Here is a 17336-nt window from a genome sequence, read left to right on the forward strand (position 1 = left end):
AATTTGTATGTTCTTTGGAAAAGGGTGTGTGAAATAAATCTGTGGCAAGATCTTTTATTTTAGTAAGTTAAATTATAAGTACATAAACCTATTTCTAAGTAATGATTTAAGCTTCTATAATAATGAAATGGTTTGTTTGCATGGTGAGTTCTTCCAGACGATTTTATACGTATGTTTTTATTCATGAAAGATGAAGTTAAGGAATGAACATGATTTTAATGTACAGTAGAGTATGGACCAAATGAAAAGTGATACTTGACTCCACCTAGCAAAAGAGAGCTACCTCCCCTTAATGTATTGAGCATTTGAAACGCAGAAAAATAGCTTCAGCTTGTTTTCAGATGTCTTCTAAAGTTGGATGAACTTAATGCATTTTGTTTCCCTCCATTTATTCAGAAGTGTTGCCTCAGGATATGGATGATTTTAAACATTGATATTCCACCACACCCCACAATATAGGATACAGCAGCTAAGCATGATAGTAAAAATTCAGATATTGGCCAAGATCGCATGCATATCTGAGACATTTATACTTGGCTGACTGAACCTGTAGGCCTGGGAAACTCAAGGGTTGTAACTTTGGTACTTTATTCCATGAGGTGTAACAATTATCTTTGTTTTCACATATCTTCTATAGTGTCCCAATCCTCCTTCTACTGTATGAAAATAAATTTTGCAGTCACTTTAAGCAAAATAAAAATAGGTCTAAAATCTTAACATGAATTGCAAGTTTGCAAAAATATGAACACAAAGTATGTCTGAGCTGGAGTAAAGGAATAAAAGTACATAAGATCTTCAAAATAGACATATTATACCAAATCTTGTTTCTGTAATCTTCCATGGTTTTGTAATTTTTGTGTACTTTTTCTTGTACATTTTGTACTTTCTTTATACATGTAATTTTTACCAAGAACTTCATATGGGAAGGTAGCTAATGAATGCTTGAATCTTATTGGCATACACATTCTTCAGTTACCAATTTGAACCTCTTTGCTTAAACTGTGTTACTGGTAGTACACGAGTGGGTTTAACAGCTTTATTCTTTAGTTGCTATGGCATAGCTAATCAATATTGTGAGAAAAAAATTATACTGCTTTTGAAGATCCAATGAAGATATTAAAGATTCATTGCTTTCTTGTGCTTATCCAATGCACAGAATTATTTTTTTTCTGTAGTCTGAAAGGAACTGTGTGCATAATTTACTCTAGAGATTATGCTTGATTTCTTGTGGAGTAGAAATAAAGAAATTAAAAGCAGTGTTGTAACACTGTATTAGATAAAAATGAAAAAAAAAAAAAAAGGATCTCCAAGTGTCATGAGACTATTTTCGTTATGTTTGAATTCTCCAAACTACTTTGACCACAATGGAAAAACACTGCTGAATATCCCACATGCATTGTTACTTTAATAAAACACCAGATGCATATTCTGTTAGATGCTCACAAGACTATTTTAAACTAGCTGAGTGACATTGAAAATATATGGGCTTGCTTAATCTGAACCTTTATATTAAGCTGTTTCATGTTTAAGTTAAAATTTCTGAAATTACAAAAGAATATGTGAAAATATGCCTTGATACCACTTTTGAGAAATAAAAATAATTCAAAATTTCCTGTATAGTTTCCCTTAATTCAGGGGAATTGAAGGCTTAATTTTACAATTTCTTATCTTCCTGATGTTCAAAATGAAATGCAGAATAAAATTGTCCTCTCATTGACAGTCTCTAATATAGTCTAACTGGTAGACTAACTGTGCAAGGTTTCTGCATAAAATGGCAAAATAAGTAAGGAAGAATCCAAGCAGAAATTGTCAAAATCACACTCCAGTAAAATCAGCCAAGTATTAGCTTCATGAAAATGTAAACAAAGCAGACAGTATTTTGGCTTACAAATTGTGGAATGGGAGAAGACTCTCTATTATAGAAATATGAATCAGCCAGTGAAGGATTATAGATTTTTTTCAGAAGATAAAAAGTTCCGTAAGATCTTGAACTAGAAGGGAAGTGAAAGACTGGTTTTAGAGCATGCACTCGTGACCTTCTTCCAGAATCAGACCTCTCTAACGGGTCTTATAAACCAAATCCTGTAAAACATGTGCTACTCTGCAGCCCTCTTTCCAGTAGAACCTCTAATATTTTGTAGAACAGTAAAGGGGAGGGGAAGGTCACTGAGAGGACAATCAAGAAGAACATTGTATAGGAATATGCCAAAACTTCTACATCCTGTGAGAAGTGCTCTGCACTGTTTACTGCAAACACAATGCTGAGGAAGTCTCTCTAGTTTGTCCATGCCCACATAACCCACTCCTCCAGACTCTCACACAGGAAAACAGAGCCACACACCAGAGCTGCTCAGCAGCTATCAGGTGGGAGGAAGATTCAGTCTCTCAGCCCACATACACTCTGCATTTCCAGGAGTCCATTCAACTTGGGCCTTTGTGCAGGACCTCAGCACTTAGCTTTAATCCCCTGTGGCAAGGGAATGTCATGTCAGATATAGACCTTTAGCCAAATCTCAAATTCTTAATTTAACGCCGATCGGGAGCTTTATTTTAATGGAGCTTAGCTGATTTATGTGAACTGAGAATGTGATGTATTGTCCAAATCAGAATTCCATGTCTCAGCAACTGAGTAAAATACAACCTTAACTTGTAAAGACAGAGGTCCAAAGACAGCAATCTGAATATTTCTAAATGCTCAATCTAAGCTTATATCAGATTTAACTTGTTATAAACCATATCCAGCATGTTTAACATAGGATTAGTTTATCAAAAGGCATTTAAAAATAGAAGAGAGTTCAGAAAAGATCAACAAATACCTTTGGGTAGTCCAGGTATAGATTTTAAAATAAAGTTCAGAAGCACTAAAAAAAATCGCAGATATTTGCACATTACAAAGACCAAAGCCATAGAGAAACATATTCAGTGCACTGCTTTAAGTTTTACCTCTTGCCAATAAAAAAGGATGTGTTTCGGGCTGCTTAACAAAAAGCAACAGAATTCTGAAGCTTCTAATATATGATTGCTGTGATTATGGGAGACTGGATGTGATGCAGCAGCATCTTCAAAAGTAGCTCCCTTCCCATTCTTCCTCATTTTGAGCAGAGAATAAGCTTTGTTCATACTTCTCAAAGCTATTCTCTTATTTTCTGTTGGAAGTCGCATAGGTTTAATTACTTCACCCTTTTAACAGCATGAAGCATACACATGGCAGAGCCTGCTCACCTCTGCAAGATGCAAGTAGCTCAAGCTTACTCAATAGGCATAGAATTTTGGTAGCATGTGTCAAAACATCTTTCCTATACAAGTTGCAATTTTTTTAAAGCTTTTGACAGGAATACTTTGTGATAGGAGAAAGTCCCTTCTTAAAGCAACCTCACTTTGCTGATAAATCAGTGCTCCTGGTCACTAAAGCTTTATAGAGAGCAGGTAACCAGACTCCATTTGGTTTAAAATAAACATTGACCAATTAGTGCACTTTTCTCTAGACTCGTTCTTAGAAATAGGATTGATTTTTTTCCAACTTTAACTGGTATGTGGCAGACACCCAGGATCCAGCAAGGGTGACGAAAAGCCCAGCAGACCTAAACCAAAGTAAAAATGGTGTCTAAAAAAGGAAAACAATGGAGCAAACATAATTGGCAAAAGGTGCAATAAGGACAACTTTTCTCTGATTTAAGAAGAGAGTGTCATTGTCTGTTCAATGATGAAGAAAATCACAGATGCAAATTTATACACATTGATCAACTGGTAGGCAGAAAAAGGAAACAGATAATCTGATGAAGTGATTCTACCCAAAAATTCTACTTATCTGTGAAAGAAGAAAAAATATGTCAGAAACAAAGGCGTTAATTAAATTTTATTAGTAAAGGACAGATTTTTAGGCTAAGATACTTGCTAACACACACCTTGATTTTCTTGAAACTTCTCATAGTTTCAAGTCTTTCAAGACTTTAAGAAACCTATAGTTATCAATAAGTAAAATAAAATGGGAAACTTGAAGAATGGCTGCTATCTTGGATAATAAAGAAAGAATAATATTATAGTCCTATAATTATCATTACTTCATGGTGAACAACATATTTACTCAGCTGTATGTTTGCATGTAAGACTATTGTTATCTCTGGTATGCAGGAAGAACAGAAAAAAGAACTTTTATATAATGTATAATTGACAGACCTACAGCAGAGCATAAAAGAAAAACACTTTTCAGATTACTTAGTAAGCAATTTACAAGTGTTTTCTTTTGAGTTCAATTCATTGGTACAAGAATGCATGAATTTTAACTAAGTCTTTATACCATGTAAGTCTTCACCAATATGAGACAAAGCTTCAGGATTTAAAGAAAATTGCAGTGCATATCACTTTAATCTACCAAAGAAATAAGTACAGAATTATGCCAAGAATTAAAAATTGAAAAAAGTTATGGTTTCTAGGGAATAGTTTCATAGATAGAGTGGATGTATTTATTTTACTGTCCTGTTTCTTTGTAATTTGGATGCTTCTGCATAATAAGTACTAACATCAACTTTGAAAACATGAGACAAAACATCCTGACCATATTTTACAGTGATGCTCAGTAATTCAATTCTGCATTGAGAATTAAATTGCCAATAAACAATAGGTTGTTCAAGGCTGAAGATACTCTTTAAAAGGAATAAAAGGAAATAATTTACATTTTAATTTCAAGCAAATATGGATACTTTGCTGCATTGCCACTGAACAACAGTGTAGCGGTATTTTGAAATTTTTGTATGTTATTAAATGGATATGAATTGCTAAAGAGAAATTATGGAAAAATGCAGAAATTAACTTGAGGGTTCAGTACATGACTAGACCTGAGCTCCCAGTTCTCCTAAAAACACTCCCCCTCCCCCCTAGTTATTCATGAGAAAAGGCCAAAATGTACAAGAACTCCAGAAAAGGAGGCAGTATTTTGGTTCAAGGTCACTTCTGGTCACTTCTTATGTTCTTGTTTGTATGTCCTAATATCCATATGCTGTTGGCTTTCTGACATTGCAAAAAGTGCCCAGTTACACCGGTGCTGTATTAAATCTCCTTCTCAAGGAAGAGAAAAAAACAGATGTGTTGCACCTCAAACACATAACTATGGCATATGTTAGAAAAGACAGGCGTACAGAAATCTATCTGCATTTTAAGTGCTTTGAGCAGGTGGATAATGGTTCATAATTCTTGCTAAAGTCTTTCCCCAGTTTGGGAATGGATTGGCTCCTGAGAAGTTCCTCTCTTCCCCAGTTTATAACCTGACTGATAGAACACAGGTATCCAACACCAGCCAGTGGAGTGAGATACACTTCAGGAAACATTTAGAAAGAAACTGTGTTATTTTTAGAAAAGCAAAAATGCTCCATTTATCATATTCATTCCAACTTCCAAAAATTTAAATATTTTCCATGCAACGGTGAAATTCCTTTTTGTTGACTTGGCAAAGAAAAGGTACTTTGAGCAGATTTTGTACATCTGCTACATCAAGAAAAACACCTGCTGAAAATTTTCGAGAGTTTCCTAGCATATAACTCTCTAAAGTAATTCAGCATCTAAATGGCATATAAATTTTATGATATTGTAAGTCAGAGTAATCTTGTTTAGTTTGCGTTTTCATGAAAAGATACAATCCATTTAGTATGTCAGTGCACTGCAAAGGCAGCTTAACCTGCCACTTAGTGATTAAAGTGCCAGATAGAGATAAATATCCTGGGAAATTAAACATTCTTTTTCTTCCCTTCATTATCTGAAATGGCAAAATGAAGGCAGAAAAGCATTAGAAGCAAAATATTTGGAGGAACATCTCCTTAGCACTTCAGCAGAGAATAACACCAGGCAGGCACGATATATTAATTGGAAAACTACTGCTAACTCTATTGTCTTTGATACATTTTCAGAAAAAGTGATTTGTTCCACAAGTTAAGTATTTTGAATGTCGCTGCCTAGAATACTGTAGCACCAGGCTCATATAAAGCAATTCATATGGTATTTCTCTTGACGAAACAAGTAGCTGTCAAAAGTTGATAATTTCAAACTAAGACCAACAATTTTCAGTGTGTGACTACCTGTAACCTTATTTACAAGTTTGCTTCTCTACCATGGTATTCTGTATTTGCACTCCAGTTTTCTTATTACCAAAGAAAGCTGTGTACTACCTCAGAGCAGCCAAGTTTCTCTAGGTGGTCTGTGGACAAGTCAGTTATCAGAACTTTAAGCATTTCAAAGTAGCTTAGAATTATTATCTTCAACTCTTTTTACTCCCTGCAAGTGCTCCGTTGCTTTCTTGGAGCATATTTCCTTTGCCATAGGGCACTAAGGTGTTTGTCTGGGGCAGATCTATGTTTCGCTTGTCCTGGTAGAGGGGCTTGAAGACCTAGCTAGGCTCTAGGTCATCATCTTTGAAGGCAGCATTTTTGAAGGGGTTTTTTGAGTGGGTTTCTGTTTGGCGTTTTTTTTAAGAAGTATTAGATTTTAGTTGGAAAGGAAGAGTAATGGAGGAAGACTGTGCTTTTTCAGGCTTCTGAATTCCTTTCTTAACCTTCGGACTGGAGGCCAGCGATGCAAAGCTAGAGAGTGCCACCGCGTGGCTAGAGGCTCTCTCGGCTGGCAAACTGCTGCTTGGTCCTGCAAAAAATGAAGTGGTGAGATTGAATGGGTTAGGCCCTGAAAAGAACAACATGAAGCAGGTTTACCTTCTCTGAGGAGGCAGTCGCAAAAATGGGGACATGAGAAAGCAGTGGAAGTCTTAGTCGAGTAAAAAAAGAGACTAATGGATACCCAACAACCAGCAATCCTATGTGCCAGTTTCCACTCCAGAGACGGTATTTTATGCAGAGGTGCTTAATACAAGCCTTTCAGAGCATGGGTGATGGAGCCCAGCCTTCCTTTACTCCAAAGGGAACTCCTTAGCCATGAGAGAACAGGGCTGCACTCCCTTTTACACACACTAAGAGAGCATGCAGAGTTTAGCGTGACTTTTTGTCTAACCAGGAGAGATGGAGAAAAGGACAGGCTGAGTAGGATACTCTGTATTTTCCTTTTCAGAAATGTGAGCTTCTAACTGGCTGAGGAAAGCACAGGGGTTGAGGTCACACCTTTCCAGTAATTCAGTATTCCATACCATGGTAGCATCAGTGCCATTCCTACCTCTGTAATCCCATTTTAAAAATGAAGAGGTGGCACTTGGCAACATATGTCATTCCTTGATGAGAAACCACCACCACAAGTACCTGTCTCTATATCTGACAAGGTTCTAGATATGTTGCTACTCACAGGCACCAGCTCATGCTTTCCTGGAAGCAGAACCTTGTTATTCCAAATCAAGCAGAAATACCTACAGTGTGTCAGTGCCTGCAGAGCTTTTAACAGCTCAGCAGGGCTTTTTTTGCTCATTAAGAGTATCAAATTTTTGCTACTGACTAGCTATATAACTAGTTGTGGGTAGAAGCCCTCTGAATCTACATCTGCTCCCTATGTCTTTTTCATTTAACATTCAAACAGCCTATCCCTCACTCTTGTAACAAACAGACTCTGCAGAGGTATGTTTTTCATACCCTATCTAGGAGGCATCTAGACTCCATGCTGTTCTACCTTTTTGCTTCATTAAACTAGAAAAATGTTCTATCAGTTATCTAGCCAAAAATGATCCTTTACATAACAGCTATAGGAAAACAGAGTTTTGTAATATCTCAAATAATCAGACTTCCATTTATAAAGACTTGCACCAAGAAGCACACCAGGTAAGGTTCATCTCACCCATCTATAGAGTTCTACATTGTAAACAGCTGACCATTCTCTGATGCTAAAAAGAGTAGGGCCATCTAACAGGTGTCTCCTGAAGGGAAGATGAATCCTACCACTCCTGATTGAAGGGAACAGAACTTAACAGTAAAATCCTTTAGCACAAATCCAGTTCCTCCCAGAATTTTTAAATTCCAACTTTGCTGTCCAGGTGCGTTGCATTTGTTATCACAGGACCATAACATGAGGTTGTGCTTCCTGGAGAAAAAGATGTATTTAAAGGTCTAACAGGTTTTGAAGAAGTTTTTGAAAACCTAACATGCCATTTATATATCTAATAGGAATGTTGTTCTTAGGCATAGGATTTCAATGACTCACTTTAACCACACTGAGTAGGGAAACACAGAATTCCTGTGTCATCAGAGCAAGGAGAGAATTCAGGTACTGCCATTTCAAAAGCCAGATACGTATTCGTCTGCTGTTCAACCGGATTGAAGGGAATGGCCAAAAATTCAGTGTGCTATACACTGCCCAAGCACAGTTTAACATTAAAGGGTGAATTAAAAATAAAGGACTGGATTGCTGTGAAAGCAAAAATTCTGTGGAATCAAGGCAACAAGATGAAGTAGCAATACAAGAAATAAGGTAGGTCTTATCGGCAGAATTGAATTCCAGATTAGGAAGTACAACTTCCATTCCCAGAATATAAAGAGAATGCCTGTGATTACAGCAATCAGAACCAGAGAGAGGTTATAAATTTATTTAATCTGAAAGCCAAATGAAATGGAAAATAGACTGCCAAGCACTGAAAAGCAAGTTAATGAAGAGAGAGCAACACCCACAATTTTCCCAGATCTGCAGAGATCATACAGGAGTTCTGTAGAGTTTTCAGGTCAAGACAAGGAAGAGGCTGTGGGATAATTAATTTCCCATGCTTAGGGGGACAATATGACACCAGTCTGAATCTCAGTCTTCAAGATAAGTTCCTAGGACATGCCGAACAGTAAAACTTTCAACTTTAATGCTTAGTTCCAGTCTGATTGTGAGTGTCCAAAAAGAATTGTGTGCAGAATTGCTTTAAGCAGTACACCCATTTCTACAATCAAGACATTAGAGATTTGATTCACTAATCAACATAAAGCTTTTTTATTTTTCAAAGGCTAAGTACTAAGATATATTTAATAATGCTGCATATTTACAAGGAAGGCACTATCATGTTCGTTATTTTTAGCTATCTAATCCTCAGCATGAAACTGAAACAGAGGAGCACTTAAGTTCTCTTTACAGTGTTAAAAGAGAAAAACAAACAAATGCTTACTGTGCAAGGAGCCTTCTAGAAATAGCAAATATAAAGTGTTTAAGCTCAAAGGCATAGCGCTAAAGCCCCACTTCACTTTCTGGACCCTTGAGCCGAGTGCAGGACTGCAGAGAGTTATCTTGTCTACCTAAGAATTCAAATCTTCTCTTCAAGGTAATTGACAGGTCACAATTATCATGATAGTTATATAGACTAGTGCTTATAAGCACTCACCAAGGAAGAAGATGCGCTTCCCACCTCCCTGGAGAGTATCCTAAGTATCAGTCTATCTCAATTATATATAAAGTACCCTCTCTCCCTCCAGGGAAGAAGTCAAAAAACTAATGAAGAATTCACAAGGTCAAAAAGATGACAAGAGTCAGACACCTGAATGTCTATATGGAAAGTGTTCAAAGTGTGCTGTGAATGACAGATTTTAGGAAAAGAAAGATTCTTAGGGAAATAACCAAAGCAATGAGATTGCATAGCTACACATACTGGAAAAAAAAAAAAAAAAAGAAAAGAAAAAAAAGTTTTTCTGCACCTTTCCCCAGGTTTGACAGTATAAGCAAATAAAATACAATGTGTAGCCAACAACCCCTAGGCTGGTTTCTGAGATTGTGTGTGCATTTTCCAAAGATACTTCCTTACTTCCATCCTTTGTAACATCTCTTAAAAATAAACTAGCAGTTTCTGTATGAAGTTCTTACAGGGAAAAGGCATAATTTCAAAATTTATCTGAATATTTAATTATGGATTATCAGACTTCTTTTTAAGACATTGACATTCCTTCTCAAAATATACAGTATGATCTAATATGTCATTTCTACCGTAGCTTTGGTATGAAACTGTTTTGAGGCACAAAGATTTAGAACTATCAAAATTAACAATCCAGAATTTTTGCAACTAAAGTGAAGGAGTACATTTTTCTGAACATAATGTAGTTGTATGTAAGACAATAGGAAATGCTGTAATAGGTCATTGCAGACAATACTGACAGTTCTGAAAATGGTCAGTTAAAAAAACACCATATAATTTGTCTTTGAAAAGAGGGAAGGAGAGCCTTCACATGACCACTGAAATCCACAAAACTACAACTTACATATTACTAGAGACTTCAGTTCTGGAAACCAGTTAGTTATTACAACATGTACATAAGTGTTTTCAGGAATTGGAAGATAAATCTTAACTAGTGCTTGTAAGTACTGCAGTAGATGAATTTGATAGGAAATGAGAGGTGATGTCTGGGGAACTGGATCGAACTAATTCTCAAATACCCCACCTTACATGCTAGTGCCAATGTATTTACCTGATGCCATAAAGATAACAGAGCTAGGTCATACAGGAGCTTGGTCATGCAAAGAAAGCCACCATTCATATGGAATGTTTTTTCTATATAACACTTTATTCAATATTTTTTGTTGCATCTACGCATTGACCATTTTCTGATATACAGCTAGGCAGAAACAGATCAGAAAAAGATTTGGTTAAAAAAGACTATTGGATTTTGGTTTTAGTTCACAGGCTGATCCTTGAACAACAAGTACAAGACTGTATCTTGGAAACAATGAAGTGTAGTTCACTGTCATATAAACTGGTAATTTAGTCTGGGATGCTGAGCTCTGGCTTACAGCACATGCCTATGAGTTGTTAAATGCATTCTGCATCCTCCTACAAAGCCAATGCAATATTTCTTTAGGTACATCTGTAGTTGTTAGACAGCATTTTCCAAAGGTGCTCATGAACTCTTATAACACTGATCAGGAGCTAGATTTATTCTCCTAACATTCAGCTCTGTTGCAAAGGTTCTTGCCTTTTGATAGAAGAAGAGAGACTTTTCCCGATCCACAAGGAAGTTATGGTAGATTATTGCAAGTCTTGTGTAAATCTTCAGTTGAGCTTTTTTATTGCCCAGGTCCATGGCAGCAGCAAGCGCCAAATGGTAATAGCCTGCTGCATCAAAGGGATCCTGAAATAAAAAGACGCAGCGATAGTCCGTTTTGTAGTACAACAGGTGTAAGAGGACATCCAAACTCAGTTTATTAGGTATCAAACAAGAATGATATAGATTCTGAAGTTTGGTAGGTTTTCCTACTTTCTTATTTACATTTTAAATGCATAAAAGCAGAATGTGGTAAAACCTGATGTTATGAAACATTACTCAATGTAACCATTTTCCGCACCAGTTTTTAGTATTTCTTACCTTAAGGTCATAGAATATAATGTCTCCTAAGATCAAGTACACTTTGACGTAATACAGTGTTTCCTCCTCAAACTCCAGAGGAGAGGAACAAAGGGACAAGGCCTTTAAATAAAAGTGTTCAGCTAGTTCACAGTGACCCAAATGATGATGGATGGCAGCCAGCCGATGGTAAGCTATTCGTTCATTTAGCTGATTTCCTAATGAGATAATGTATGAGTTAGGATAAAACTGAAGTCAAACAGTCTCAAATCAGATACCTCTATACTATTATTTGTTTTATTTCTATAGCTATTTGCTGAGCTTTTATTGAATAAAACTGATTTTGCTCAAGAGACACACGGCCAAAACTTACCCTTTAAGAAAAATCCTACAGAATTCCTGAATTTCCCACTGTATGATTTGATGATATCTGGGATTTTCTTAAGAAATACTAAATTCATCACTCATATATAGATGTATACACCATGCACATACTTACGAAGAATACAAATAGATTATTATGAAAGTAATGAAAGAAAGCAAGCTAATGGAATTAAAGACTTCCTTGCCCTTCCCAGTACATACTTTACATCAGAAATTACGATAAAAAGATGATTTTCAAACTTATAAAAATGACATGTCTCTGCTTGTACGGAGAGGCGAGAGGGTTCTTAATCAGTTGAACAGCTCTCAAACTTGAAGAACAGTCATTTTTGAAACTAGCCCTGTCATTTTTGATTACTTTATCCTAGGTCAGTTCACCAGCAAGGCTATGAGCAAATCTGAAAGTAAGTGACACTCTAAAGTTTCTTAAGACAGTATTATTCATCAGTATTACATCTTAGCTGTTAGAAACACACTCAGTTTGGACTTGGAATCCTAAGTTTAATTCTGTGCTCTACCAAAGGTTTTCCATATGAATTTTGAGTTAGAAGAGCCAGCAATAAAGTTGTTCATTCTTGAATGGAGGCAAAAATAGCAATGATAGTATTATTACGAAATCCTGGCAGGAAATCTGACCGAATTCAAAGGAAGAAAACTTTTTAGAGTTCTGCTGTGTTTGAAAGAGATGAGTCATATTCAGCTATAGCTGAAATTGGTCTTACCTAGATTTACACTGAGCATGAGAGATGCTTTTGCATATTCCAGACTTTCCTCATAAGCCTTCAGATTCACCAGCAATTCCACTAGTTTATTGCATAATCTGAGTTCGGTGTTTTTGTTGCGAGTCTGAACAGCAAGTGGAAGAGCCCTGTCCTGAAACACATAACAACAGCTTAGGTGTGGCTGAACCCCAATATGTGCACTGACAGACTTCCATTTATGTCACATCAAGCAATTTCCAGTTTCATTTTCCTCTTTGCTTATAACATATCTTACATCCAGAAGAGGAGTTGAAACAGGTGATACCTATTAACACCATCATAAAGTACTCAGCTGCAGTAGGTTATAAGTTGTTTGCTGAGATGATCATGTTTTGGTTCAGCATTTGTAGAACACCTGCTATGATGGGGGCATACATAACTATCAATGCAGTAGAAAAACTGTACAAACCCTGTAGAAAGTCACTGCTTTCTCCTTTTCCCAAGTACCATTGAAAAATATGTCTCCAGCAGCTTCAAACAATTCCATTCCTAAATTTGGATCTCCTGTGTAAAGAGCAGCATCCTGAGCAACCTGAAAAGAAAACAAGTAACACGGAAAGAAAGAATATGAATCTTGGTTACTTTCTTGATAAAAAAAAAAATCATAAATATTAGCAATTGAAAAAAGTTCTTGTTAGGCCTCTCTACTCATTATAAGGTAGGAAAGACTGTATTTGATGAGACCTTGCTCTGTCTTTTTTGGTACCCTGTTTTGGAGCAGGCCAGTGGCAGCTGCTTAAGAAGGAACCTAAGAACCTGGGCACATAGTGTTATGGTCTCCCTTTTTCTGGCAATAGTATCCTGCTAGCTTTGTCAACACATGGCACTAAAAACAACAGTGTATTTGATAACTGCCACATAAAATTTGAATTAGATCAAACATCATAGAAATAAATTCTAATTGCAAGTTAGGTATTGCTAACAGTGCAGATTTAAAAGCCTGTGAAAAATTTTGTAAATAAATGCAGCTCCACTATCCACTTCTGAAATAAATATATACCATGGTAGCAAAAAGGATTTCATGAAAGGCAGCATGCATCCTTCCCAAAGCAAGAATACCAGGATATTCAGTTATTGACAGGATAAGTAGTAATGAGAAAGGGGACTTTTACATGAAGCAAGGTTAAGAATCTTACTTTGGCTTTGTGATCTTTAGCTTTCAAGTTGCATTCAATTAATCCAAGTCCAGCTTTCTACTTAAGGACAAAGGCAGTGATCCTTTTTCACCTATTTTGACTTCAGGCACCTAAGGACTCTATTGCATCACATTGTGGAAGTTGTGTTTTACATGCATGTAATGATGTGATGATTTGCACAAATTACCAGCACAGTGGTCAGCCTTTTAGTAGGCAGATTCCTGCTTTGAGGCTTTCTTAATGGACAGACACTGCCTCTCTGCTCTAAATACCATGTTCCATACATGCATGATATGGAATACATATGCATGTCCCTGGCCCAATCCTCTTGGAAAAAAGAAAACAGAGAAAATCATTCCACATGCTGATTTGGCTTTTGTACCACCAGGTGACTGACTTGGGGGCTATCACCTAAAATGATTTAGTAAAAGAAAATTAAGTAACAGGCCTATAGCACAGTCCCTTCTTGTAAACACGTTTATTCAGTTTTCCTGGTAGGTATTCAAAAATGTAACTTAATTGGGAGAAAAGCTCATTGAAGTGGCCCCACATATTATGTGTCAGTACATTTTAAACATGAACTTGTTTCCTATGTTTTCCCGCTTTGTACATTTTTTCAAAACCTCTTAACAACAGGTATCTGATTATTTTATTTAGAGATCATATTTTGGTAACACTCATACACCAGCCAAGACTCAGATCTTACTATATCAGGTTCTGTATACAACCTGCACTACAAGGCAGCACTCTCCCTTACAGTGGAAGAGAAGTATTTTTAACTCTTTTACAAAAGCAAGAGTCCCCAAACACTTCAGTGTATGGCTAGGAGCCATATAAATGACAGAGTCAAATCTGGGCTGCAATGCAGCTCTGAGAAAGGCTCCGGATCATCAAGTTTCAGCAGCCCCAAGGGCTAGATCCCCATTTCAGGTCATCTTCCAGTCTGTTAGCACAGCATTAGAAGCTGCAGGAGGTCCCAGTTGGTTGTGGGAGTCCGAGGTGCGCAACCCACACACCTCTGGCCTCACTGTTGCAAAGGCAGCAGCAGCTCCAGCTGGCTCCATGCTGTGCTATGCACGACCACAGAAAGAAAGCTTTAGCTTCCTGAAGAAGCTATTCTCTGTTTTCCTGGGGATCTGGCCCACAAGTCAGCATGCTAAGATGATTATTATCTGTTATCCACCAGCACGTAGCAGGCATACATGGTTTGATTGCTGTGGTGCTGTAGAGCTGGTAGATGATGAAGAAATACACAGAATTTACAACAGAGCAGGCACTAAGAAAGGTCACTATACAAAATATTTCCAGAGTCAAGCTACAGACTAAAATGGAGTGCCAACAGAATATGCTGAGACTTTCAGCTATGAAGCATTACATACATAGCGTTACTATATGTTCAGAACATCAGTTAGCAAAATCTCTGGGATAGTTACACTGAATTACTTACTCTCTTACCATGCCACCTGCACCATGTTGACAACGTGCATGCATGTAAGTGTTGACAACGTACCTGAATATAAAGATCCACAAGTTCATTCTGCCTCAGAACATAATATATCTTCCCTGCCCGTAGCCAAGCATATGCCTCTTTCTCTTTTTTCTGGAGATCTATAAATATTCCAAGGCTTCTTTTGGTATATTCCAGAGCTGACCTGTAAGCCCTGAAACAGAGTAAACTGCTGATCACTAAGGGGTTCTTCAGAACTGCAAATGGTTTTCTTCATGGTGAGAAAAGCTCTGTGTTAATGTAAAAGACAATCTGTTTTCCCTATTCAATGCACAATTATAATTTCTCAGCTATATTACACTAGTAACTAGCAAACTCAGTCTTTTTCCTCTTCCTTTTTTTGTTCAATCTATGTTTCCTACTAGGTTGTTGACACGTTATTTCAGGATAGTTTAGTTTAGATGTGTCCTTCCCCTACCTCAGGCTAGTGACAGGTGGAAAAATCTTTCCTCATCTCGAGCTCTTCTATCATTTCTGGCTTTTTCCTAGAAACCTCAGAAAGGAATTGCATCTGTAAATATTTTTTTTCTAAAAGCACCTAGGCATCTGACTTAAGCACAATTCAGACTACTCAGCACTTGTAGAAAAACTTGACATGACATGATCAGTTCTAGAAGCACCTAAATTATCAGATTATTGGGCAGTGCAATTTTATTAAAGTGTAAGGGCACTGTGCTCTTAGAAGAGTAGTCATGCTCTTCATTGGAAAGACAGGTCAGGTTGATTGAGCTTACAGTGCTTTATACCAGACATATAAACTCCAGACTTATTAAATCCCTCTCAGTCTTGTGTTAGACTCCCATCACCTTGACCTTATGCATTTTCCTCCAAGCACAAGACACAAACACATTAAAATATAACATGAACCGTGCAGTTACAGTGAATCTTTACACAGTGCATCTTTACAACAGCCTACTTAGACCTCCAGAGAGATCTGAAACAAATCTAAAAGTAATACGCTCCTTCATATTTCACACTATCAAGATTTCAATTCTGTCTCAATAAGGTATCTCACCTGAGGGGGGAAAAAGTTTTTACCACTTTCTGATTCTTACAGAAATTGAAGAGGCTTGTCACTCCTTTTATACTCATGAGAGGAAGTAAAGAACCACTGAACAACCCTGACGTTTCAGTCTCCTCTTCTTTGCTAACAAGCTGCTAACATGAGCAAAGGCAAGGTAGTTGAAGTAGTCCAACTCAGCCTAATTACTGAATGCTACTTCCACCCCTCCTGAATGCTACTTCCACCCCTCCTTCAGAGTGCTTTTACAGCAGACAGAAGCATATACTAATCCATAACCCAGAACAGCAGCTGGAACGGGTCAGGCTGTGTCTGCTGGCATGGCCACAGTAATTTACAATGGAGGTGGTGACACCAAGAACTTCACTGGTTTTGTTACTTCGTCATAGACACATATCCTTGTTACTCAGGGCTGTTAACTCAAAGAATACTGTGATACTATGGTCTAATACCATATTGAGTATGTGCTATTATCTAGTAGTCTGCTAAGGTTACACAGTCAGTCTCTGGAAGCCAGACTCCTAGGATGCATAAATTCCATGCACATAAAGCAGCTAGTGAAATCCTTCTGAAAATTCCAGGTAGTTTGAAATCTTAACCAATTCATTTGTCTTCAGCCTGTCCAAAGGATGTTCACCAACTACATCACTAAACAGCAGTGAACAAAGCAAAATAAATTAGGTGACATACTAGGAAGGTTAGATGCTTGGACTGCAGCCACTTAAAACTAAAATAAGCATCTACTCTCTTCCCACAACTGAGGGTATTTTTTCCATCCTTACTGAGGCATGCTTGAAAATACCTGAATCTGAAGTGACTCCATGAGGCACAGTAAGAAAAAAAGCTGCCTTAAAAAACACACTTTAAAAATTGTCTAGAGAAACCTGTAAGTTTCCCCAGCACCTGTTAGTTACTATAAATTGACTTGTGTGTTTTTGTTTTTTTTTTTTTTTTTAAAAAAAAGCAAAGCAAAAAATTGGTATTCTGAAAATAAAAGCAGTATAGAAATTGCTGGAGACTGACAGTATGCAGTTTGTACATAGGCTTTATGCTTATATAAGTTTTGAAAAAAGCATTTCCTCAAAGAGAAACACTAACATAGAGACAATTTGACATCTGACTTGTTTGGAATATGTTATTTGGTTTCTAATGGAACAATTGTCTTGTAAAAATCTATCATTGCAAACAAGTCATCTGCCAGCAATAATCCTAAAGCTGTAGCAGTCATCAAGGGTTGCCTAATATATAATACTTTTAAAATGTATTTACATAGATTTTAAAAATAATTTGGGTCTTGAAATGGTG

General features: G+C 37.0%; 1 protein-coding gene across 1 annotated transcript in view; it reads right to left on the bottom strand.

Moving 5' to 3' along the window:
- Positions 1-10555: 10555 nt before the first annotated feature.
- Positions 10556-17336, bottom strand: part of SH3TC1 (SH3 domain and tetratricopeptide repeats 1) — a 26962-nt gene continuing 20181 nt past the window's right edge. The window contains exons 13-17 of the mRNA XM_009697904.1: positions 15014-15164; positions 12777-12899; positions 12329-12479; positions 11244-11440; positions 10556-11009 (exon numbers count right to left, since the gene is read on the bottom strand). Of these exons, the coding sequence (XP_009696206.1) occupies positions 10779-11009; positions 11244-11440; positions 12329-12479; positions 12777-12899; positions 15014-15164 (853 nt within the window). The 3' untranslated portion in view covers positions 10556-10778. The remainder of the gene's footprint in view (positions 11010-11243; positions 11441-12328; positions 12480-12776; positions 12900-15013; positions 15165-17336) is intronic.

The sequence above is a fragment of the Cariama cristata genome, unplaced genomic scaffold, assembly GCF_000690535.1.
Source record: "Cariama cristata isolate BGI_N322 unplaced genomic scaffold, ASM69053v1 scaffold22323, whole genome shotgun sequence".
Lineage (NCBI taxonomy): Eukaryota > Metazoa > Chordata > Aves > Cariamiformes > Cariamidae > Cariama > Cariama cristata.